The sequence below is a fragment of the Schistocerca gregaria genome, chromosome 3, assembly GCF_023897955.1.
Source record: "Schistocerca gregaria isolate iqSchGreg1 chromosome 3, iqSchGreg1.2, whole genome shotgun sequence".
Classification (NCBI taxonomy): domain Eukaryota; kingdom Metazoa; phylum Arthropoda; class Insecta; order Orthoptera; family Acrididae; genus Schistocerca; species Schistocerca gregaria.
Window position 1 is genome coordinate 203,001,983 of NC_064922.1, and position 24,258 is coordinate 203,026,240.

Below are 24,258 nucleotides of genomic sequence, written 5' to 3' on the forward strand. Positions count from 1 at the left end.
TACAACATAAACTTATAAAACAACACGTTCCCACATACAAGTATGCACCACAAAATGTACTGGGGAATGATGAATACAAATTATACTGGAACAGAACCATTATAACAGATAAAACACCACCACATAACAAACCTGACATCATACTCACCAGTAAAAAGAAGAAATTAACACAACTAATCGAAATATCCATACCCAATACAACAAATATACAAAAGAAAACAGGAGAAAAAATTGAAAAATACATCCAACTGGCTGAGGAAGTCAAGGATATGTGGCATCAGGATAAAGTTGACGTTATACCAATTATACTATCAACTACATGAGTTATACCACACAATATCCACCAGTACATCAATGCAATACAGCTACATCCAAACTTATATATACAACTACAGAAATCCGTAATTATTGATACATGTTCAATTACCCGAAAGTTCCTACATGCAATATAACATATACCGTACAGTTAAAAGAAAGTCGCGCTTGATCAAGGTCCGAGTCACTTTCTACTTTAGACCAGACATAACGTCTGAGATAAGAAAGAAATAATAATAATAATAATAATAATAATAATAATAATAATAATAATAATAATAATCTAACTACTGATGGGTAGAAAACAGATTGCTTGTTTTAAATGTTCAGCAAAACTTCACACTTCATGAAGAAACACAGAAAAGGAGTATCCTATGACTAGAATATCAGTAACTCACAATTAAAATCAGTTACGGTAATTTATACAAGTAAGTGTACGTAAAAAATTGTAGATAAATGAAACGGAATGATAATGTAGGCTCAGTCACAAGACAGGCGACAGACTTCAGTTTATTGGTAGGCAACTGGTAAAATGCAATCAGTCTACAAAGGAGACTGCTTACAAATGACTTTTTAATCAGTTGTGTCTCATCCATAGCAGATACAACTAACTGGGGAATGGAATGTACGTAAAGAAGAGCAGCATGAATGGTTACAAATTTATCTGACTCACGAGTGAGCATTACGAAAATGGTGAGAAACCTGAATTGGAGACTCTTGAAGACAGTTGCCAGTTATCCTGCAAAAGTCTACTTCCAAAGTTTCAAGCACCAGTATTAAGCGAGGGATAAATTGTATTCTTCAATACCATTTATACTGCTCTTGCAGTGACCATGAAGGCAAGATTAGAATTAATAAGAGCATGCTCAAGCACATTTAAACATTCATTCTTGCCACAGTAAATACACAGCTGGAATGGAAAGGAACCCTAACATGAGACACTATGCTATCTCAGTACCTCTGCCATGCACCTAACAATGATTTGCAGTTAATGTATGTAGGTGTCGATAGTGCTGGTAGAAATTAAACCAAATTAAGCTATTTTTAAGATCTCATTACACTGTATGGCAAAATCACCACATTTTCTTTCTACCATACTATCTAGAAAGTATCACTAAAGAATGAGAATTGATAATAGTAAAAAATAATTTAAATAAATTCTAATAACATTTGTTTATAGAATCTGCCTTTGAAAATATGGACCAAAAATATTAGGAGTAAGATGAGATGACAGTGAGATTTCAGGCAGTTGTTTCACTTTTATTCTAACCTTAATTTGATATTTGAGATATTCTGTCAGAAGCAATCATGTACATTAAATTTGCAACACTGCTTATCAAACTGACTCATTAACCTGAACTTTTTCACTAGGTGAATACAGTTCCTATCGTTCTTGTAGAGTTACCCCAGATGAGCTGCAGAATATGTGCTGACCCAAACAGATAGGAAAGATATTTACCAAAACTGACAGTGGTGATGTTAATGTAATTTATACAGAAAAGAAAGGGTGTAAAGAAACTTACTACATGAAAATTTATTTGCAAACAACTAGACAAGGTGAAGCAAAGTAATGAATACGAGCAAGAAAGAAAGAAACCTGTACAAATTTCAGCCACCTGATGTACAAATGTAGAACAAAACCATTTAATATGTAGTTATAGTGTATATGATAACAAGCTGATAGTGAGAAAACATGTCCAAGCTTACTGAGTTATAAGTTTTTCATCAAAAATATAGGAATAGGCACATTATTTTAAATGGTGCACATTTTAAATGAAAACCAGACTGGTAAATGTCTGCAGCTGTACAGCAACATGATTGGAGTACATTTCTCAGCCCTTAAACAGTTCGAATGGTGAGAGGAAGGGATGGGTGCGGGTATACAAAATCCAAAGACAAAACAATAATGCTGTAATTTTTGTGTTCACCCATGATATGAGCTGTATAGTCTGTAAACAAAGCCAAGTTCACCCTGATCTGACAATCGAAGGAATGCCAATGGTTCCAAGTCCCCAGCAGGATCGGTATCTGCATAGAGGCTAGACTTAATTAATTATGCACACACAGTGTTTTTTATAGACTGAGCTGCAGCTGCTTGCTTAACCCATTGTTGTGAGCGATTGAGTCCAAGTGACACACTGTCTTTGCCTCTGGTGGCACTGCTCATTCCTGAACTGTAATGTCTCCAAGCCACTATCGGTATCATCCACTGGCTGGGAGATTATATCCCTTCCCTCTGAAATCTGCACCTATGGCTGTAAATGTCGTGGTCTTTGCCACTCTTCGTGGAGGAGGGAGGGGGCGGGGGCAAATGTAGTGGGAGAATTCTTTGTTGACAGATCTAGTGCCATCAGCTTAGTGGTGACCCCGTCAGGAGGCCTGGTCAAGCACAGCACGAATGGTGGAGACAGTGGCATCCCCATGCCAGTAGACTGTTCCATTGCCACCAGCGAGAAGGAAAGTTGAGATGGAGTGCGTGTGTGTGCACACCCTGACACAAATATCCCATGCCTAGGTGGGCCTGTCCCCTAAGATGCTCAGCATTCGCATTCGTTTGCTGAGTATGGGTTGGCGACCCCAGGGTTCATCAGCTGGAGACTGGTAAGCACTACCATCCTTCTGTCACTGTAAGGTCTGGGCATGCTCTAGCGACCACCATTTGGCGCAGCAGTGGAATGTTGTGTGTTTCGGAGAACGGAGCCTTGGCTTCACTGCCTGGAGTGTGAGGAAGGTACACACCTCTATAAAAAAATCCCTCAGTCTCAAGGTGCGTTACATGCTGATGAGGTGAATGGCTGTTGATGTAAAATAGTCTGTAGTGAACAACATCTGGGGCACCTGCCACCCTCCAATTGTATATAAGGCTTGCTCAGGCACGCAGGGCTCTGCCTGTGTCGATGGCCATTTCCCTAGTGTCTCGTGGAATGGTCTCATCAAACTATTACTCCTGATGGAATGGGTGTACCATCAGGTAGTACTGATACCCACTCATCAAGGAGAGCTCGGTTGGTCAGTCCTCCCAAAAAGTTGTCTCAGAATCATAGTCACAGGGCATTAGTGTGCTGTAACACTTTCATTGTAATCAAGCAAACAGGGGGAACCTTTGAAAAGGTCTCCCCTTTTTTATATTCACATGGCATTGGAATGTGTGAACTGCTCCATGGATCACTCAGTGTGGAGCAGAAACTGTGGTTTACAATGAGGAAAGGAAAATTCAGAGGTTGAAAGTCAAGAGCCGCATACCCTTTGGTGAAGCTAAGAAAGCTTTCAAAGCTCTGCAACCTCCGGTTCTTCGTACTTCTTTTCCACCTCTCCTTAAAACGCCTATCGTCAAGTGTGACACCTCCACACAAACTCGAACCACAGATTAAAGTACAATCACATGCACTTTTTTTGTGCACCTGTGGGGGGAAAACGCTCCACTTGAAACAGAAGTCATTCAGGAACCCTCAGCAATGGCCTTATCACCTAAGCCACATACCACTGCCCACCATCAGAAGCCAACTAAGCCATCCCCGTAACCCAAGCAACAACAAAAGTCCTTTGAATAGTATTTCCAGGTCCAAAAAAGTGGTAGTTATTTGTTCGGATGGGCGAGCTCTCTCCCTCTCTGATGGGGACTATGCTCTTGAGGATATGGACTTCCGATCGGAGGAACCTGAGGGTCGGGAAATGGCTAAATTTCCCACTGACCTCCCCGGTAAGTCACCACCTCCGAGGGAGAAAGACGTGAACAACCTTCGCTGAACAACGGGTGCCACAGGGACTTCTGTGTTACAGTGGAATCTAAATGGATGTTGTTCACATTTGGAAGAATTACAGCTCCTGTTCCAGGAGAAACCATTCTGTGTCTGCCTACAAGAAGTGTATCTTAAAGTCACTGACATATCTGCATTATGGGTTTACAACCCATACAGGAAGGGTGATACAACTAGCTAAAAGTGAAGTGGCTGGTTTCATTGATGATAGAGATTACTCCTCTCCTGTCCCTCTTACCAAGAACATACAAGTGGTTTCAATGAAAGTTCTAGCACACTATTTATCACAGTGTGTTCCTTGTATCTTTCACCTTATGATGCTTTGGATGCAGATGCACTTACAGAACTCTCCCGGGCACTCCCACACCCATTCCTCCACGTGGAGGACTTCAGTGCACACAATGTGCTGTGGGGCTCGGCTATCGCTTGCTCCAGGGGTCAGATGATAGTGAGTTGTCTATTCTGAGAATATCTGCCTTCTGAATGCAGGTCAGATGACATACTTTTCCACAGCTACAGGGTCTTTTTCAGCCACTGACCTTAGTTTTTGTTCCTCAGCCGTTGTAGTCTCAGTTCACTGGGAAGTGGATACAGATTTACATTCTAAAGACCACTTCCCAGTGAGGATCTGTCTGCCGATTAGGACGGTGGCTGATAGGAGACACACAGATGGATGATAAAAAGGGCAAATTGGGATGCAGTACAGTCGGCAGTCGCAATCAGGGTCAGACGAGCAGCTCTGTGGAACTTCAAACAGAAAACCTTAATGCCTTCAGATCTGCGAGTGCACATGTGAGGAAAATGATAAAAGAACAGAAGAGGGCTTCCTGGAAGGAATTCATGACTGCCATTAATTGGTCCACTTCCACTGCAAAAGTTTGGGAATCAATAAGACGGATTTCAGGGAATAGCTGTACACATCCCCGTATGGACTTGTCAAGTAATGGCTTCTTGGTGGATATGGCAGATGATGTGGCTCAGGTTTTAGCTGAACACTTCTTTACTGTTATTATGTCACCCACACAAGCTCCTGCTTTTCAGGTGTTCCTTAGGACTGCAGAGATGAGGAAGCTCAGTTTCTTCTCGCATAATGAGGGAGTCTAAAACTTTCCATTCTCCATGTGGGAACTGGAATCAGCTTTGTCTGCAGCCAGAGACACTCCTCCAGGACCTGATGAGACTCTTTATGCCATGCTTCATCGTCTGTGCCCTGAAACGAAAGGACAGCTCCTCTCTTGTTTCAGTTGGATCTGGTTTGATGGACAAGACTCCACAACTTGGGAGAAGGCAATAAAAATAATTCCATTCTGGAAACCAGGCAAGGACCATAGTACCCCTAACAGTTACTGGAGTGTAGCCATTACCAGTTATATGGGTAAGACTCTTGAACACAAGCTCAATCGCCATCTCATCTGGCTGCTCAAATACTGAGGTTACCTGAGATGCTACCATTCCACCCTTGACAGCTTAATTCTACTAAAGACAGCAAACAAGGAGTCCTCCTTATGCCAGAACCTTTCCTTTGTGTGTTTTTTGACCTTTAAAAAGCATATAAACTACTTCAGGAATGGCGACTACTCGGGTGCGTGCCACTTCTTATCCAATCCTTTCTTGACGACTGGCATTTTCAATATTGCATTGGCAATGCCTTGTCTGTGTGCTATGTTCAAGAGAATGGGGTCCCTCAAGGCAATGTCCTCAGTATCACGTTGTTTGCCGTCGCTATCAATGGCATTTCCTCAGCAGTCAAAAGCCCTGTGAAATGTACTTTGTTTCTGGATGATTTCACAATCTTCTGCTCTTCGTCTGATATTATAACAATAACGAGGCAGCTACAGCTGACGATTAAGAGGCTGGAAACCTGGGCCAGAACAACTGGTTTTTGGTTCTCACCTGAGAAGACTACATGTGTCAATTTTATCCATTATCATTAAAGTTTTAACCAACCGGTGCTCACAGTGGGGGACAATATTTTCATTTTCAGGAAACTGTGCACTGTTTGGGTTTACTATTCAAATTGAAAGTAACTTGGCTCCCACACTTAATAGACCAGCGAACAAAGGGCTTCCAGTCATTGAATAGTATGAAATGCCTTAGTGGAAAATCATGGGGAGCTGCCAGGTTCCACCTCCAGTTTTATGTAGGTCATTTGTTTGATCGTGTTTAGATTATGGCAGCATGGTCTATGGATATTTCCTACTTCAAGATGTTAGAGACTGTCCACCAAGAGGACATTCAGATATCAACTGGGGCCTTTTAGACCAGCCCAGTTCAGAGTCTGTGTGCAGAGGCTGGTGAACCACCACTCTGGATTTAGCATTGTATCCTTTTGGCTCGACAGGCTCTGAAAATCTCAGCATCATTTCAGTCACTGCCATTTAGTGCAGTGGCCCAACCCACCTTTGAACAGCTGTTCAGAAATCAACCACATGCGACCAAGCTATTTGGAATACATGCTGCAGACTGTCTCAAGAATCTGGATCTATCAGGCATCAAACTACACCGCCAGGGATGGAATGCATTGCTGTCTTAGTGTCTTTGGAGGCCCAAAGTGGTTTTAAGCTTGACACAGTACAAGAAAACTTGTACTCCAGATTACGTTGTTATAACTTTGTTTTCATCCACTCTAAATATGTTCCACAGTCTAATCATTGGTTATACAGATCCTGGCAAGAGAATGTCCTCGGGTGTTCTGCTGTTTTCGCTGAAAGGGTTTAAAGGTTGTCTTCCTGAACAATTTACAAATTATGATGCAGAAATATATGGCATTCTGATGGCACTGGAGAGGATTCACAGACATCACCAAACAAGATTTCTCGTCTGTTCCGACTCGCTTAGTGCACTGCCAAACACTTCACCAAATGTATCCAGTAGACCAGCTGATTGATCTCATACATGACTCCTTACAGTGGCTCCAGCACTATGGCAAGGAGGTGATGTTTCTCTGGGTACCTGGCCACATCAGGATACAAGGAAATGACATAGCTGACAAAGCCACAAGGAAGCATGTTGGGATGGTGTTGTCAATCTGTCACATTCCATTGCGCGCCATCATCTCATTTTCTGACAGACGCATCTTGCATCAGTAGGAGACTGAATGGTTACAGATGACAGGAAACAAACTGCGATCTCTCAAATTGACCACAGAGGCATGGCAGACTTCATGTCAGCCTCACTGCCGGAAGGAGATACTGCTTACCAGACTGCGCATCGGACATAGCCTTTTAACACATGGCTTCCTCCTTTGGTGGGAGAATCCACCACTTAGTGAAGTTTGTGGCATGCCACTCTCAGTTCAGCATATTGTGGCAACATGTCCTGCATACTGATATTAGGGCAGCCCTCAGTCTCGATGGAGATCTGCCCATCATACTCGCAGATACTGATTCCAGTGTTACAATAGTGATGAAGATTTGTGAATGGCCAGGCCTCATCCCTAAATGGGTGTGGAATGGAGGCATATTTTAATACACTATAACTTGCTCTGCATGTGGGGACAGCCTTCGTCCCCACCCATGATACTGGCATGCTGTCTTTTCATCAGAGTGCTGATGACCATGATGTTGAGTGCCTCTCACTTAAAATAGTCATCATCATCAATTCAGCTTCCTTGATCAAACATCTCATGTAGAAACACAATAACTAGATAAGAGACAGTGGGATAGTTGTGGAGTTGTGTTGACAGTAATTATTCCCCAACTCGTACTGGTTTGTAATAGGACTGAAAATTGCCATTATTTGTACAAAGTACCCCCCACTATAGACTGCACAGTGACTAGCAAAGTGTATGTGCAGATACAGAAGCCATTCCACACTGAACCACTGCTTCCAATCTGACCATCTGCGATCCCAATGAAATTTTCACAGATGTTTCCTACAGAATAAAACTAAGATGTGCTAGATTACAGTGCAAAATATAAGTAGTCATGGCTTTATGAGGCCTGTGACGGAGCCAAAGGTAAGATGCTAATAGCACTTCAAAGGAAATATTAGGAGTTCTAAATCACACCAGTTGTATATGAGTGTTGCCAAGTTATTAATATGTAAATATGCCATCAAAATTTTTGCTTCAGATTTGTACAAATTTGTACATAATGTATTGATGTCATATTATTATACAGTACTAGTGCTATTTTCTTTATTTTTTCTTTCATTAAAATTTTTTTAAAGAAGTTTTGCAGTAGAAGAGGTTTGTTTTGTTTTGGGGACTCGCCAAATAGTGTTAAAAAGTGGACTTGAAAACACTGTTATCAAACATTCACAGACCATCATTCAACTAGGGAATTTTTTGTATAAGAAACCTAAAAATCTGGCTATGAAGTAAAGGTTTTGCAAAAGTTTGTTATTGCACATAACCATCCACTTAAAACATTTTCATTCCAGTTAAATTTGTTATCCTCAAAGGAAGCTAAAACCTGTACTATTTAAATTTTATAGGTCTTTTTGACAACCCAGGATGAAACTTTCTCGTCAGAAGCCACTCATGGCATTAACCAACTTTGAGGAGCAAACGTCAACAATTTCAAATCTCACCATTTGAAGAAACTCAGGTTTTTTTTGTTTCAATTAATTCAGTAAATTATCATAATCAACACTGTATCTGCTTTGCTGGTCATTCGAAATTTGCTGCACAAATGTACATTGTTCTACTTTAACTCACTGGAAACTGCAATCTACCTACCCTGTCAGTCGAAAAAGTTTCTCCTTCTTCTTCTTAAAGTGCCTTATCCTCCAAGGACATTGGTGATCTGTAGTATGATCTGCTGTTTGTTCAAATCCTGCCTCGGGCATCGATGTGTGTGATGTCCTTAGGTTAGTTAGGTTTAAGTAGTTCTAAGTTCTAGGGGACTGATGCCCTCAGAAGTTAAGTCCCATAGTGCTCAGAGCCATTTTGCTGTTTGTTCGTGGCTTTTCTGAACAGCAATTCTGTGCTCATTCCAAACTACTTGTTTCAATTCCTTAGCAAGGATAATCAAACATTGAATCAAACAATGGAAAATCCAGGATGGAATGTAACAATACAAGAGAAGGAAAGGTGCTACTCACCATATAGCGGAGATGCTGAGCCATGATAGACACAATAAGAAGATTCACACAATCATAGCTTTCGGCCATTAAGGCCTTTGTCAGCAGTACACACACATACACATACACATACACATGCACATGCACATACACATACACATACGCACATGCACATTCATGCAAGCACAACTTGGCATACACATCTGCAGTCTCAGAGAGCTGAAACTACACGTTGAGCAGCAGCATCAGTGCACGATGGGAGTGGCGACTGGGTGGGGTAAGGAGGCAGCTGGGGCGGGGAGAGGGAGGGATGGTATGGTGGGAATGGCGGACACTGAAGTGTTGCAGTTTAGGTGGAAGGTAGGAGAGAAGGTGCGGAGGTGGAGGGGGTAAGTAGCAGAAAGGAGATAAGTAAAAATAAAAATAAAAGAAATGAAGACTGTTTGTGGCAGTGAAATGACAGCTGTGTAGTGCTGGAATGGGAACAGGGAGGGGGCTGGATGTGAGAGGACAGTGACTAACGAAGGTTGAGGCCAGGAGGGTTACAGGAACGTAGGATGTATTGCAGGGAAAGTTCCCACCTGCGCAATTCAGAAAAGCTGGTGTTGGTGGGAAGGATCCATATGGCACAGGCTGTGAAGCAGTCATTGAGATGAGGGGTATTATGTTTGGCAGAGTGTTCAGCTACAGGGTAGTCCACTTGTTGTTTGGCCACAGTTTGTCAGTGGCCGTTCATGTGGACAGATAGCTTGTTGGTTGTCATGCCTACATAGAATGCAGCACAGTGGTTGCAGCTTAGCTTGTGGATCACATGACTGGTTTCACAGGTAGCCCTGCCTTTGATGTGATAGGTAATGTTAGTGACTGGACTGGAGTAGGTGGTGGTAGGAAAATGTATGGGACAGGTCTTGCATCTAGGTCTATTACAGGGGTATGAGCCATGAGGTAATGGATTGGGAGCAGGGGTTGTGTAAGGATGGAAGAGTATATTGTGTAGGTTTGGTGGACAGTGGAATACCACGGTAGGACATGTGGGAAGGATAGTGGGTAGGACTTTTCTCATTTCAGGGCACTACGAGAGGTAATTGAAACCCTGGCAGAGAATGTAATTCTTGTGAACAGAGCGAGTGTAGCCTCCACAACTCTCACTCCACTTTCATACCCCAGCAACATATGTGACTTTTCTCCCAAGTGTTCTGTTGGTTGCTGCCAACATGAGGCTTGTCAGCAATCTTAACGTGAAATAACCACTTCTAGTGTAAAATACGGGCTAACTCTGCCACATAAAGCCGTGGGGAAGTGTATCAAGCATGGATGGTAGCACCAAAATGAAAGAAAATTTTAAAGTATTAACAACTTGTCAATAAATTAATCTTATTATTGGTGCAGGTGTTGGTGGTCCCCCCCCCCCCCCCCCCCCCTTTCCTAACACCATTTAGCTCAAAAATTGTGAATGACATAGCCTTCAAATTTTAACAATATGAAGAGCATGGACTGCTACCACTCTAAATTTTAAATTGACTTAAATTTGCCTAAAATTTTCATAGTGCTTCCATGACATTCATTCAGGGCCTACTAAAAGGTTGAATTTTTGTTTCTTGAACTCCAATGTTACACAATTTAGTGTTGTCCTATAGAGAACATCTGTGCAAAATTTCATTCAATTTTGGAGATGATTGGGTGGGGGTGACTTAAAACGGGTCAATATAATGTGGAATGACCCAATTACAAAAAAATATGTTTCGATGTCTATGCCAGAGAGAAATTCCAGCACATTATTTAGCATTTGCTAACACTTGTAATGTTTTTTCAGCACTATTAAAAATAAAGACTGGCTAACAATTAGAGCAAAGAGTTGACACATTAAAGATCTTGACCTCACAGATAATATTTGTCGGAGATGTTGTGAAAGAGTGAAGCTACAACAGTCACAAACATGTGATGGACCTTCAGTTCCTTTTTGCAGCAGAACTGAACTTCTGAATTCAAACTGCTAGGTCTATGGCACAAGCACTTGGAAGACCAGCTCTCTTGGACGACTATCTGCCAACAAAGTGACTATATACATTTGTGCAAGGATGTTTATGTTGCAATAAAAAGAAGAAAAATATATTTTGGATGCAAGGGTCAGTCCCTTAGTTTTGAAAATGGCTGAATTTTTAGTATGGATGGATAAAAAAATACTCATGAAGTGGCAGCAGGAGAGAACCCCCATAAAAGGTATGGAAATGCACAAGCTTTCAGAGCCAGTGGCTCCTCCTGCTCCTGGCAGAATGGTCGAAGGTATAGGAAGATGGATAAAGGAAAAGGACTGGTGAGGTTTAGGAAATAGGCGAAATTACGGTAAAGTTGCCCAACACCCTTGGTTTAGGGAGACTTGGTGGATGAGATGCAAAGGAAACACTCATTGTTGGCACCTTTACACAGTGATATTTGGCAACCTGAGAATTAATAGGTGAAATATAATCATGACAGAGTGTACTGAAAAAGAAAAAAAGTGCTAGAGTCAGTCAGAGCGGAAAGCTGGGTGTGTTAATACATGGTATACAGGTGGTGTGGGGGGGGGGGGGGGGGGGGTGCATAGACAAGTTGCAAAGTAAAAGTGAGTGAATAAAAGGAATACTTACTATATATACTAAAAAGAATTGCTGTGAGCACAGAATGTAACCTAAATTAGGCCAGGTGGATGGCAAGAGCCAAGCACATGTTGTAATGCCAGTTCCCAGATGTTGAGTTCTGAGAAACTGGTCTCAGGAGGGAGAATCCAGATCACACAGATGGTGAAATAGGCACCAAGGTCTCAACTGCCATGTTATAGAACATGCTCTGTACCAGGATATTGTTTGTTACAAGTATGCACCCTCCATCTATGCCCAGACATCCTGACTGGTAACTTGGTGGTAGTCATACATCATAAGTGTAAGAGCCGTAGGGTAGCAGAAGGAGCATACATTATTATGTAGATATGGGAGGGGGTAAGCTATTCTAGGTGTGGTAGGAAAATGTGGTCCTCATTGCAAGGCACACAAGTTTAGGTAGTCATAGCCTTGTTGAAATAACTGATTAATGCTTGGAAGTCTCCTGGGCACGCAGCCAGATTAATTGATCGTTGTAGAAGAAATTTTTGATGGCATAATAAGCCATAATCATCTCACTACTCGTGCTGACTGATATCCTCGACCAACTGGTGCAATATATATACCAGTTGTCTCGCCCATCCACTGATGCCCTGTATGGACTGTGTGATGTGCTGACTACAGTTATGGGGGTAGCTTGCGCTTGTGATTAGAGTGGCAGTCCCCAATCTGTGCTCTGTCTTTTCCGTGCTCGGTGTTCCGTTTCCATTGTGTTTGGAGAATTTTCAGTGTCAGAGCCCATGCTTGACTAAGTTGAAATCCATTGTCCTTGTTGACAAGTTTCTCCTGCAGCAAGATTTCGATAGCCTCCTTGTATACACAGTCCCAATAGTGGACCGAGCAAGGTGGCACAGTGGTTAGCACACTGGACATGAATTCAAGAGAATGGTGATTCAAACTTCTCTCTGGTGGCCATCCTGATATAGGTTTTCTGTGATTTATCTAAATTGCTTCAGGCAATGGTTCCTTTGAAATGGCACAGCCAACTTCCTTCCCCACCCTTCCCTAATCCAATGGGACCAATGACCTCACTGTTTGGTCCCCTCTGACGAAACAACCATCCAACCAACCCAATAGTGGGATGTGTTTTGCATAATTTTTGTGTCTTTATATCATTTTGTGGTTAGTTTGAAAGCAGTGTTCAGCAATTGCGGATTTTGTCTTCTACTGGCAATTGGTGTGCCGTTTGTGTTCCATGCACCTTTCTTCAATTGTGCAAATGGCTTGTCTGGCGTATGCTTTCCCACAATTGCATGGCATGTAATACAGGTTTCTGGAGTCAGAGATCATCTTTTACTACCCCTAAAAGGGATTTGGTCTTAACTGGTGGCTGGTACACACATTTGATATTTTGCTGTCATAAAATTCTGCCAGTTTTTCCAGATACATTCTTTGTGTGGGATGTAGGCTATCTTTTTCAGTTGGCCTTCATCTGTATTGGCAGTGATGTGGTCTGTTGCTTGAAGACGCATCAAATTTGGCTGTCGCTGAAGCCATTTTTTCTAGAACATATCCATGAGATGGTCTAGTACAAATTTCTAACTTTCCTCATCAGAAATCTGTAGCTCTATGGACCAGTGTGTTTAGCAATCTTTCCCTTTGTGATGGGTGATTACAGATAGAAAGCATGAAATTACTGGTCCACATGAATCCTGTTCAAATAGAAAAACTGTGTCCCCATGTTCCATCCAGTTTTCTCCATACCAGAACATCGAAGAATGGCAGCTGACTGTTTTGCTTGACCTCAATGGTGAATTGAGTTTGATTGTGGATAGAAGTCAGTGCAAGAAAACTTGAAGAAACTCTCCTTTCTGTGAGGCCAAACATATCTGTAAAAGTAGTCAGTTTTAATGGTGCTGAGTCTAGTGCCTTGTCCTCAGTCTTCCATGTACATAATGTATGTATTGGCTACAACAGGTGCAAAGGACTACCCATAGGTGCACCATCAGTCTGTTCATAGTAATGTTTTGTCAAAAAGAAATGACTTTGGCCTGATCAGAAAAATAAAAAGTTTGGTGAATGAAGGCCAAATTTCTTTTCAATCACTTCCAGCGATTTCTTGACTGGAACACAGATGAAAAGTGACACAACATCAAAATTGACCATTAAATCTGATCTGTTCAATATTAGTACCCATAGACGTTCTATGAAAAGAACCACGTTCTTGACGCGGTGCTCATATTTGCCAACCAATGGATACAAAACTAATGTCAAGTGTTTCACAAGCTGGTACATTGGCACTCCTATTGTACACACTTTTGGCTCTTTATTTACCTTTGGAAGCTTATAGAACATAGGTGGCGCGGCAGCATGTAGTACTTTGAAGAAATTCATTTGTCTTGCACTGCTGTATCCAGCTTGTTGGATCTGTGATCGTCATCTTGTAAGCTGCATCATTCTAGGAGTTTGTACATTTTCTCTTTGTATTATGTAATTGTTAATAAGATTATTGAACATCTTCAAAGTACTTTCACAGAAGAGGTAGCAGAGAAACTTTTGCCATGTGCTGCTGCACTCCCTCTTTCATCGTGTGGGCCAACCTCTGACAGTTCTCTGGGACCAAGGTCCATTCCACAATTTCCAGCCTGACAGTAGCAGGTGATGTCATAGTGAATCCTACTGCTATCTCCAACACCTTGGGCAGTATTTTGTGGAGATTTCGAGCTCCATCTACTATCACCCTGCCTTCCTCCATCAGAATTGAGTGGAGGTGGATCGGATTATACCCTTCTCCTCCCAGAATCATGACTGCTACCATGTCGCCTTTACTATGGGGGAACTTAACTTCACGTCACTTTCACAATGTGTGAACCCTTCACCATCTTGGTTTCATGCAGCAGCCTGTGTTCACCTTGGACTTCATTCACTTCCTAAGGACACTACTCCAGACTTGCTCTATCATCATAAATTTCTTGACCTGCACACAAAACTTGCTTTGTGTACACTGATGGCTCACGGACTGTCTGTGGTGTCGGGTGTGCCTTTGTTATTGGCACAGACATTTTTTGGTATCTGTGTCTGGAACACTGCACAATATTTACAGTGCAGCTCTTTGCCCCATATCAAGCCACGTAGTATATCTGGTGACACAGGTTTTTTTTTTTTTTTTTTCAGTTGTCATCTGCTCAGACACTCAGTACCCTTCAGAGCCTCTGTGTGCTGTACACCATCCATCCCTTAGTACAATGGGTCCAGGAAAGCTTTCACTTGCTCGCTCTTGATGGAGCCACTGCAATGTTTATGTGGGTCCCTGGTCACATCGGTCTGATGGGAAACGAGGCTGCTGACATTGCTTCCAAGGCTGCAGTCTTCCTACCTCTGCCCACTAGTTCTTCCATTCCCTCCATTGATCTCTTTGTTGCCATATGTTAGCAGGTGGTGTCACTTTGGGATCACCACTGGTCTTCTCTTCATGTGAGCAAGCTTTGGGGAGTTAAACCTCTCCCAGCAACTTCGTCAACCTTCTCTTAGGCCTCTTGCCATTAGGAGATCATCATTTTAGCTAGATTGCGTATTGGGCACTGTCGTTCTAACCGTTGCCATTTGTTATGTGGTGGTCCCCCACCACTTTGTGCTCATCGTTGTCAACCTTTGACGGTTCACTATTTCCAGACAGAATGCCCACTTACATTCTCATTAAAATTTTTCCACCCGAGTTATTGGCCATTTTAGCCAACAACGTGCAAGCTGTCCACCACGTTTTACTTGTTATCCGTCATAGCAATATGGCAAAGGACATTTAATCTGTAGTTCAGGACCTCTGTTGTGTATATGGTGTATTGTATGGCCTTTTGCAATAAAAAGTCCCTGTTTTTAGCTGTCTTTCCTTCCATTGATTGGGCTTAATGTGTAATCGCTTTTAACTCAATTTTCGTGTATGACCCTAGTGTTATTGCATCCTAAAACAAAACAAACAAATCCTGTGCTGTGCACTTCACAGTGGTTTGCATAGAACACATGTAGATGTAGGTATGACACTGTCTTCATTAAATCTATTTTTAGTACACATTTACCATAATGAATTATGATAGTCTGCTTGCATACATTTGCACCTGCTAGTATCCTGTTGCAGCACTGATGCCATAGCGCCTTTGTTGTTTGTAGAAGGCTGATGGCTCATGGTTCATTGCTTTCCACACTGCTAGTGAAAAAGAGTGTCCGTTGTAGTCATCATTGATTCCTTCCCAGAAATTCAACATGCTCCATTAATTTATGATCAAATAAATATTCATAATGTGCTATGGATCCCTAGATGCTCCCGCCCCAAGATTGTTACTTTGACTGCATTTGTCACATGTTGTATAGACATATAACAACACACCCTCTGTTACTCAAAGTAAATTCATATTCTATTAGCTTTTCTCAAGCTAGCTCATCTTCATTGGTTCTTTTTCATGCAGAAGTAGCAGAGCCTCCATTCTGGAGTATGGTCCCCTTACATCGTATTTACCAGCAATATCTGCCAGGCAACTTTTTGATGTAGCCCAAGTGTACATTAAGGAGGCACGAAACATCCTCTCATTGAAGTCATGTGAAGTTCTTATGAAATGACATTCTACTTTTTTTACATGTGGTTTTATCTGTGTGATGTACAATAAAATTATATGTTCCTGTCATTGAAAGGTAAACAGTACTCAAACTGTATTGGTCTAACAGGAATGGAACAAAGAAATAACTGGCATAAATTGCATTTGGTGCAAGTATAAAGGGTGTTTGGTTTGTTTTAATACAGATAAAATTAACATTTTTCCCAGTAATTTTATTCTTATCGTCATAAATTTGGTGGTTTTAATAATTTTATCTGGAATCACATGCAGAGAAAATAGCTTGGATGCAACCTCAATGGGTTGAATTGTCTTAAGCGTGTACTGTGTTATTCAGCATAGTTTCATCATCATCATCATCATCATCATATATCAACCTTTGTAGTGCAAGAAATATAATGGCAGCATTACACTTGTCCAGCAAGTCTACATGTCTTCTGCTGATCAAGAAATCATTTGAAGCTGATTTTGTTTGCCATAAGGTTTACAAATTACTTTACGCAATAACTCTATTGACAGAAAATTATACATATCTGACCAATCAGTACATGTCACACTAAAATACTGTAGTTAAAATGGGAATTAGTGCTGTGGAACATTGTCAGTCACATTATGTATTGGTGGTAGGTAACTCATCAGCAAATGATACAAACTTGTGAGAAAATTAGAGACTCAGACCATCATCATCATCATTATAAACATACTCTATAGTTTTGATTTGGGTTCTGTTACAGGTCTTGGGTGTCTTGCTTGTCATCCTGTCTTCAATGGATGGAGGCCTTGAAGCTGATTTTGCAGAGGCAAAACCTCAACGCCATTTCAATCGCGCCATGGCTATGCGAAGTTTGAAGATGGGCATCTCTCCTCGAGCGCTAAGAGCCAAGAGGTATGCAGGAAACTACCCTTGATTCAGTGCTTGTGAAGTTGTCGGATGTGTTGTATTACCTGCCAAATATATGTGTGTAGTACCTGTAAAAGCTCACCATTTAATTCTGATGTTTCAAACATTAGATAAATGCTGTTGAATGTATATTTTTTATAGAATTTGTTTTATTTGTGATGTAATTTATTTTATTTATTTGTTATAAAAGAACAACAGAAAAAAAGTGTTTTTAAAACCCAAGTTTCTGTTTTGGTGCTTACATTAAAACTTTTATTTATTTTAGAGTCAGATTAAATCTGAAATCATGGTGTTGGTCTTTGACTTGCAATGAGCATGCCAGACGTTAGAGGAACTTCTGTTTCCTTTTAACTTTGTTTTACTTAGAAACAGCAATTCGGAGGATTATTGTTACCATTGGTTGTGGTCGTGATGCACTGTTGTACCAGGAAAAGAAGATTCTGTCAATTTTTATTTTAAAGAAATAATAATTGGTCTTATTGTGTGACATAGTGCAATGCATTACTACTTCATATGCTGTTGATGTTCCCTAAAATGTGTTCAAATTTTTTTAATCTATCTGAGAGCAATAAGTAATTTGTCACCATTAATACTGTATTTATTGTTATGTCTTTCATTAAACATTTTGATAATGTTTGTGTTGTCCTTTGTGTACTCATTTGCAGTTCCTATCATTTGTACACACAAACATTTGTAATTTGATTTAAAATTGTAATGTGGGTTTTGAGTGTAAGTAGAGGACATGCAGCAGATTTTAGTTCTAGTCATTTTTCTTCTTGAGTGGAAATGCTGTAAACACTTGTATAAGAAACAGTTCATATATTGAGGACTGAAACAGATGTTTCTTTATTATATACAGTATTATAACTGTCCCAGACATATTTGTAATTGGTGTTTGTCATTTGAATCATTTGTTTGGACATTTGATTTTATGACCTTGTTTTTGAGAAATATTGTTTTGTTGTGAACTGTAGCCTTTATGCAGAGAAATGTTTATTTTATTATATACATTATAATTTTTGTATGAAATTAAGCACAAAATTTTTATTGTACAGGTATTCATCTGTAATCATGTATATATTCTTGATAAATTGAGAAACTTTGATATCAGATCACCAAACAAGAATAAAAACACACAAATTGGATCTTAATTATTGACATTAATATTTATTGACATGTCACTAAGCTTTTGATGAGATTTCAAATCTTTAACTTTGTAATTTTGTTGGATAAATTGTTGTTTCAGCTATAGGAGAATAAGCTCCCTTTCCGTGTTTAAACTGTTTCTTGTATCCCATTTATAGTCATTGTTTGTCTGATTTTATTGTCTGCTATATGCACTCAGAGTGAGAAAAGTAGTTGCACCTAAAAGGAAGAGGATTGTAGAGATATGTGGAATGAATGGGCAAACTAGCTAACAATAGATCATATGAGACTAAATCTGTACCAAAAAGAAAATTTCTTTGGGAAAACAGAGAGAGAACTGCTAAACACTCGTTATCTTCAGGAGGCGAAATTGTTAGTACTGTGCTAATAGACACATCTCAGAGCACAAGAAATGATTCCAGCATGCTGAATTATTGGTTCCTTTTACAAGAATGAAAGAGGGTAGGGGAGGTTAGAAAGTGTAGGCAGGCTACTTAGATGCCAGGATGAGAGAGACCTATCTGTTGTATAGGCGAGGGGAGACAGAGATCCAGCACCTGAGGCATAACTTGCATGTAGCAGTCAGTGGCTTAATGAACTCATAAAATCTAGCGTCTCCCTTACCTTTCCATACACATACCTTTAGTGTTCTTCCAACAGGACAGAACAACACTCATCCACACGATCTGTCTAATTGACAAGTTGAACTCGCTACTTCTCCATCAAAAATATGCAGGAATTGCACGCGAGTGTGCGGTGTACATGGGATGGGATTATCAAAGTGGAATTATCAGGAAAATTGGAATACTATGTGAGAATTTGAAAACCACATCAGTACATTTTACCAAAAGATACTACTTTCGAGTGCACAACTTTTTAAATATTACATATAAATCTTTTTGGCAGATAATGCTTCAATATACATCATGTATTTTCTGTCCAGTCTGCCTCTATACGCTTTGCTGGAGACTGCAGTAAATGGTACAAATGTAAACTGTTGTGGTATCACTATGGATAAGTTGTTTGAAAGGGGAAGGAGCCTATATTTTATGAGGTTGTTATCCTATTGAAAGCTATGTGTGCAACGTAATGGCTGTGCCTCATTTATTTAAAATATTTACACAGTTTACTGCAGTCTCTAACATAATCGCAGTCTCATGACAAAGCGAACTTGAAATGGGCAGAAATCACATGATGCACATTGGGGCATCATTTGTTTGATTTCTGTCAGACTACAAAGTGAGATTAAATTCCACCAAAGTGCTGACAACAAAATTATATAATGTGCATTTGAAGGCCATTTGTTGGGTTTATTGCAAAGTACAAAATTTGATGTGGATTGACTGAACATATTGATATCAAACTGCAACTGAAACCCCAACTGAGAGTCTACCAGTATAACGAATCAAATGGATGTGGTGCTCCACTATAGCCAAACAATAAACAAGCACAGCTCAAAATTACTAGATAAGTTGACTACACCCATAGGCATATCAACACTGAACTGCCAAAGCAGTCAAATGTCCTCAGGAAACAGCTAATTTTGACTGCTGCTGAGCTGGCAACGTCCCCAGTCACCATGGTCTGACATCACTGACATACACATAATGAATCATGATGCAGACTCTCTGCCGGCCAGAGTGGCAGAGAGGTTCTAGGCACTACAGTCTGGAACCGCGCGACCGCTACGGTCGCAGGTTCGAATCCTGCCTCGGGCATGGATGTGTGTGATGTCCTTAGGTTAGTTAGGTTTAAGTAGTTAAAGTTCTAGGGGACTGATGACCTCAGCAGTTAAGTCCCATAGTGCTCAAAGCCATTTAAACCCCCTTCTTTTTTTTCCCCCCCCAGGCTCTCTATGAGTACAGTGTAACACAACAGTTGATTCACCTTTGAGAAAAGTGTGGTTTATCCATTCACACATCTCTAAAGTTGTCTCCTTTTAGAGAAATACAGAATTTTTTGTTGATGATGATGATAATACATTTTCATTCCAATACTGCTGATAACAGGCAGCAGTGTTTGTTGGTTTATCTACACATTTTCTGAGTGGGAACACTATTTCTTATTGAAAGAAGCTGCAGTAATGGGTGTTGGATCAGCCAGCATGCGTAAAGTTGTTTGTTCGAGATCTTCTTTACCCTTTATATTGCTAGTGAATATCTTGTTTGTCGATTATAACTGACAGTTCTCATAGTGATACTATTGTGACCGGTATGAGGGCCACTGCACCATTAGTATGCTGATTCTCTGAAAATAAAGATGCAGTCTCTGATAAAGCTGTTCAAATGTTTTAATTGATTGTGTACTTTCTTCAAAGGCAGAGTGTATCAAAATTAATCATTGATTCATTCCTGCTGACTTTTTTGGTGCAAATACATTTTTTTGAAAAATGTTTATTGCGATTTCTTGTACTGATCATTAGTTCTGAAATGCTACTAATTAAGCATCATGTTAAACAATTAAATTTTTGGTGAACCATGAACATTCAGTATGAGTTACTTGTGCAGATTGTTATGCTCAAAGTTTAATAAGTAAGGAAAAAGTATTATTCCAGTCTTACAAAGAACTTTTTTTAGTGATGTGCGATTCCAAAAAGTTATCTCAAAGTGTGTTTAGAATGAAATTATTTCAGAGACTGTTGTTAAGTGAAGATTTTAATGATGTTATTTTCATTGTAACTGTTCAAATTTTTTCTACATTTTTTGGCTATTCAGTATTATGCTCCTTTTTTTATCCGAACTTTATCTTCACAAGGTCTGTAAGCTATTTTCTTGAATGAATAAAATATTGTTTCACCATTATGTCCAATATTAATTGAGGAATGCCTATGTTTTGAGAATAAACTTGTGTAAAAAAAGAAGTCAAACAGGAGGTCGTGTTCATGTTTGAAAACTGACCCCTGTATTCCTGACACACACACACACACACACACACACACACACACACACACACACACACACACACAGAGAGAGAGAGAGAGAGAGAGAGAGAGAGAGAGAGAGAGAGAGAGAGAGAGAGAGAGAGAACTGTTAATTATTTGATTTGAATATGGAAACAAAAATACAAATGGCCACCATGTATAAAGCAGCCAACAAACTACTGTGTCCCTCTGTGTTTAGTTGCACCATATGTCGAGCACATCGTGGATCTCAAGTTTCGAGACAAAGTTCATATTTGGAGAACTGAAGTCCCAAGTTGAGAGCTGGTCAGCAGTTCCAGTCCTTGTCCATCTCAATCTCTAAACACACATAATCGGTGTTTGGTGGTGATGGTATAACATTGTTTCACATTTGAGAATGAAGATGTTGACTATACTGGCCACTTCACAAGGTGGCACAAAACTCCAAAGCACATCATGGCCTGAAGGTAAGCTGTGCTGACACACAATTCCAGGCATGTGTGGCTCTGTCTGTGTCAATATACATTCTTGTAGTTGCCTGTGGGAACAAGATGGAAGTCTGAAATTCTCTACATGCCAATGATATGAACACATGATTTGTAATGTCAACACCAAAGAGGACACCCTTCCTGAGCAGTCTCGATATATTAGCAAGAGATAAATACCAGACTGTAATCATGATTGTAAAAACTGAGGAGGAAATGTATGAAAAGGTCTTCAATCAACATACAGAAAGTGCTAAACAAATTAAAATTGAGCTGAAGTCACTAAAGATATGAAAAAAAGTACTTTTTTGTTTTATTGTAGGTCCTACTTTTGGGTACAAATTTGTTGTGCAGCAAGTTTATTCATATAAATGTTATCCAACTTTGATTTGTTACAGACCATTACTGTTTGTGTTTTTAAACTCTCATTGCATTGTTGTGGCATGGGATGTGAATGTTTGCAGTAGTATCATATATAAAAAGCACTTTGTATGTCCTGTGATACTATATTGCTAACATTTTTTTTAATGGATGGTCATGGTTTACAGGTTTATGTTGGTGGGCTTCCATAATTTCATATTATTTGGGACACACTCATAAATATGGTTTGAGACTTCTTCCTCTGTACAAGAACAAACGGAGTCTCCCTGGTGTGCAGCCTGTGCAGATGATAGCAAAACTGCCCATGCTTAAATCTTAATCTAGAAGTTGAAAAAGACAAGCACTGTGAGACAAAGCGCAGATGAGATCTTAAGGACAGGATAACTGTCATGTGAAATGTTGCATAGTTCTTGCCTATGCATCTCATTGTCTCCTCTCATTACTGTTGCCTCTTAAGCAACATATATCTGCAATCAGTACTTGAGATTTTAGTCAAAGTTATGTCCTTTGCCACAACTACTTCTTTGCATAGGTAGTAAAAAATTTCGTTGCCGGTATTCCTGTTACACAATTTTTCCCTGTTTAAGGTAATAGATTTGCCATTTTCTCGCACATATTTCAGCACTTCTGATCCTATGTGCTGTAGCTTTTCCTGTCTCATTGACACTGAAACTATTCACAGATGCTAGAGTATTATATGAGCCGCCAAGAAGCAGAGTGGTGTAAGTCAGAAAATTTTAGTTTTTGAGTTATACCACTCAGTTTACTTATAATTCATGGAAATTTGTTGTGGAGAAGTAGTAGAGTGATAACTCCAATTGGAGCTGCTTGAGAGTGCCAAATCAATTCTTCCTCCCATGACAGAGGGAAGAACATTTAAGGGAATAGTGGTATCAGTCAAGCGGCTAGGTGACATGATCATTTTGTTTTGCATGTTTATTAAAAAGGCATTGCGACAGTACTAGTAAGTATTAGCATTGTTTTCTTTCTTTTAGATTTGTAATATCCAGATGTTATTAAAGCAGAAATTGTCTTTATGAGGGAAGTTTGCACTTCATGTTGGAGTCTTAGGTTAAAGCCTACACAAATCAAACAGTGAAGTCTCTCATTGAATACATAAACCACACAGTGTGCTTTGTTTGATCTATTCACAAAAAGCTTACAAAAGAATGCTCTCATGTCAGATGGCTTTACGCACATTTGGAATGAGGCTTTGCTATCAAAAGGCTCCCAAGAAATAGGTTCCTGCCTTCTGAAGCATGTAGAATTCTATGCCCATGATTCTCATCACATAATAGCATCAGTGACGTAGTAATTGGTCAAAATCAGAATTTGAAATTTGCACTAATTCAGATAGAGATTGTAAAGAACTCAAGAAATGAGATCTGTATGTTTGACCATAAGTTTTATGTTATCAAAATACTCCTTTCTGCCAAGCAATAGGAATTTCAGTGTTATCGAGACAAAACCAAGAACAGTTCATATTTTCACTTCGGATGATTGGTGTAATGTCATTCAAAAGGCAAGGAGAAAACAACCCTCTACCATTTGTAGACTGGCCCTTAATGATTTTCGTCCCTACAAATAATCTAGAGAAAAATGTAACATTTAGAAAGAATAACATGCAAAATTAATAGTTCAATTGGCTTCACATCCAGTGGCTTCATTTCCAGAAAGATTGCCCACATCTTGTTTCTTACAAAGAATTTCTTGATGCAGGAATCCCTTTCAAACCTTTGCATATTACAACTTCACATCATACTCGTGGCTGTTCTTCCTTGTATAATGTTCAACTCACTGCTCTCAACAATGCTATGTGACCTGTGACTGTGGCAAAAAGGAGAGACATGATGATACTTCTTCTGTACATCCCTCTGGTGCACTGTGCTTTCTTCAACCAACAAACAATTTCACGTTTGGCTAAGGAATCTGGATCTCGACATGTTGATCCTTTAGCAGAGCCCCTCCCCCCAGGGGCTCACCACTCTTTGGTGGGTTCGTGCTAGGCTACCATGGGGCCCCAGCCTTTGCAGCACCTTTTCCTTTCAGTGCTGCATATCTATCCTCCCCTCCTGCTACTCTTTTTTGCCTCCTTTGGGGAACATATCTGGGATATTTTTGGGAATGTGTTCTGAAGTTTCAGTAGCCTGACATCAAAACAGACCCTC

The 24,258-nt window shown here is 40.1% G+C and overlaps 1 protein-coding gene across 2 annotated transcripts in view; it reads left to right on the forward strand.

Annotated features, from left to right (window-relative positions):
* The window catches only part of LOC126353797 (uncharacterized), a 114,814-nt gene extending 93,688 nt beyond the window's left edge, over window positions 1–21,126 (forward strand). Inside the window, exon 7 of one of the 2 annotated variants that reach the window (XR_007565207.1) lies at window positions 17,013–17,098. Coding sequence is in view for 1 of the 2 variants with exons in the window: in XM_050002892.1 (XP_049858849.1) it covers window positions 17,013–17,186 (174 nt within the window). In the remaining variant the exon portion in view is untranslated. Of the gene's footprint in view, window positions 1–17,012 lie in introns of both variants that reach the window. The other variant, XM_050002892.1, reaches the window with a different exon arrangement.
* The last annotated feature ends 3,132 nt before the right edge of the window (window positions 21,127–24,258 follow it).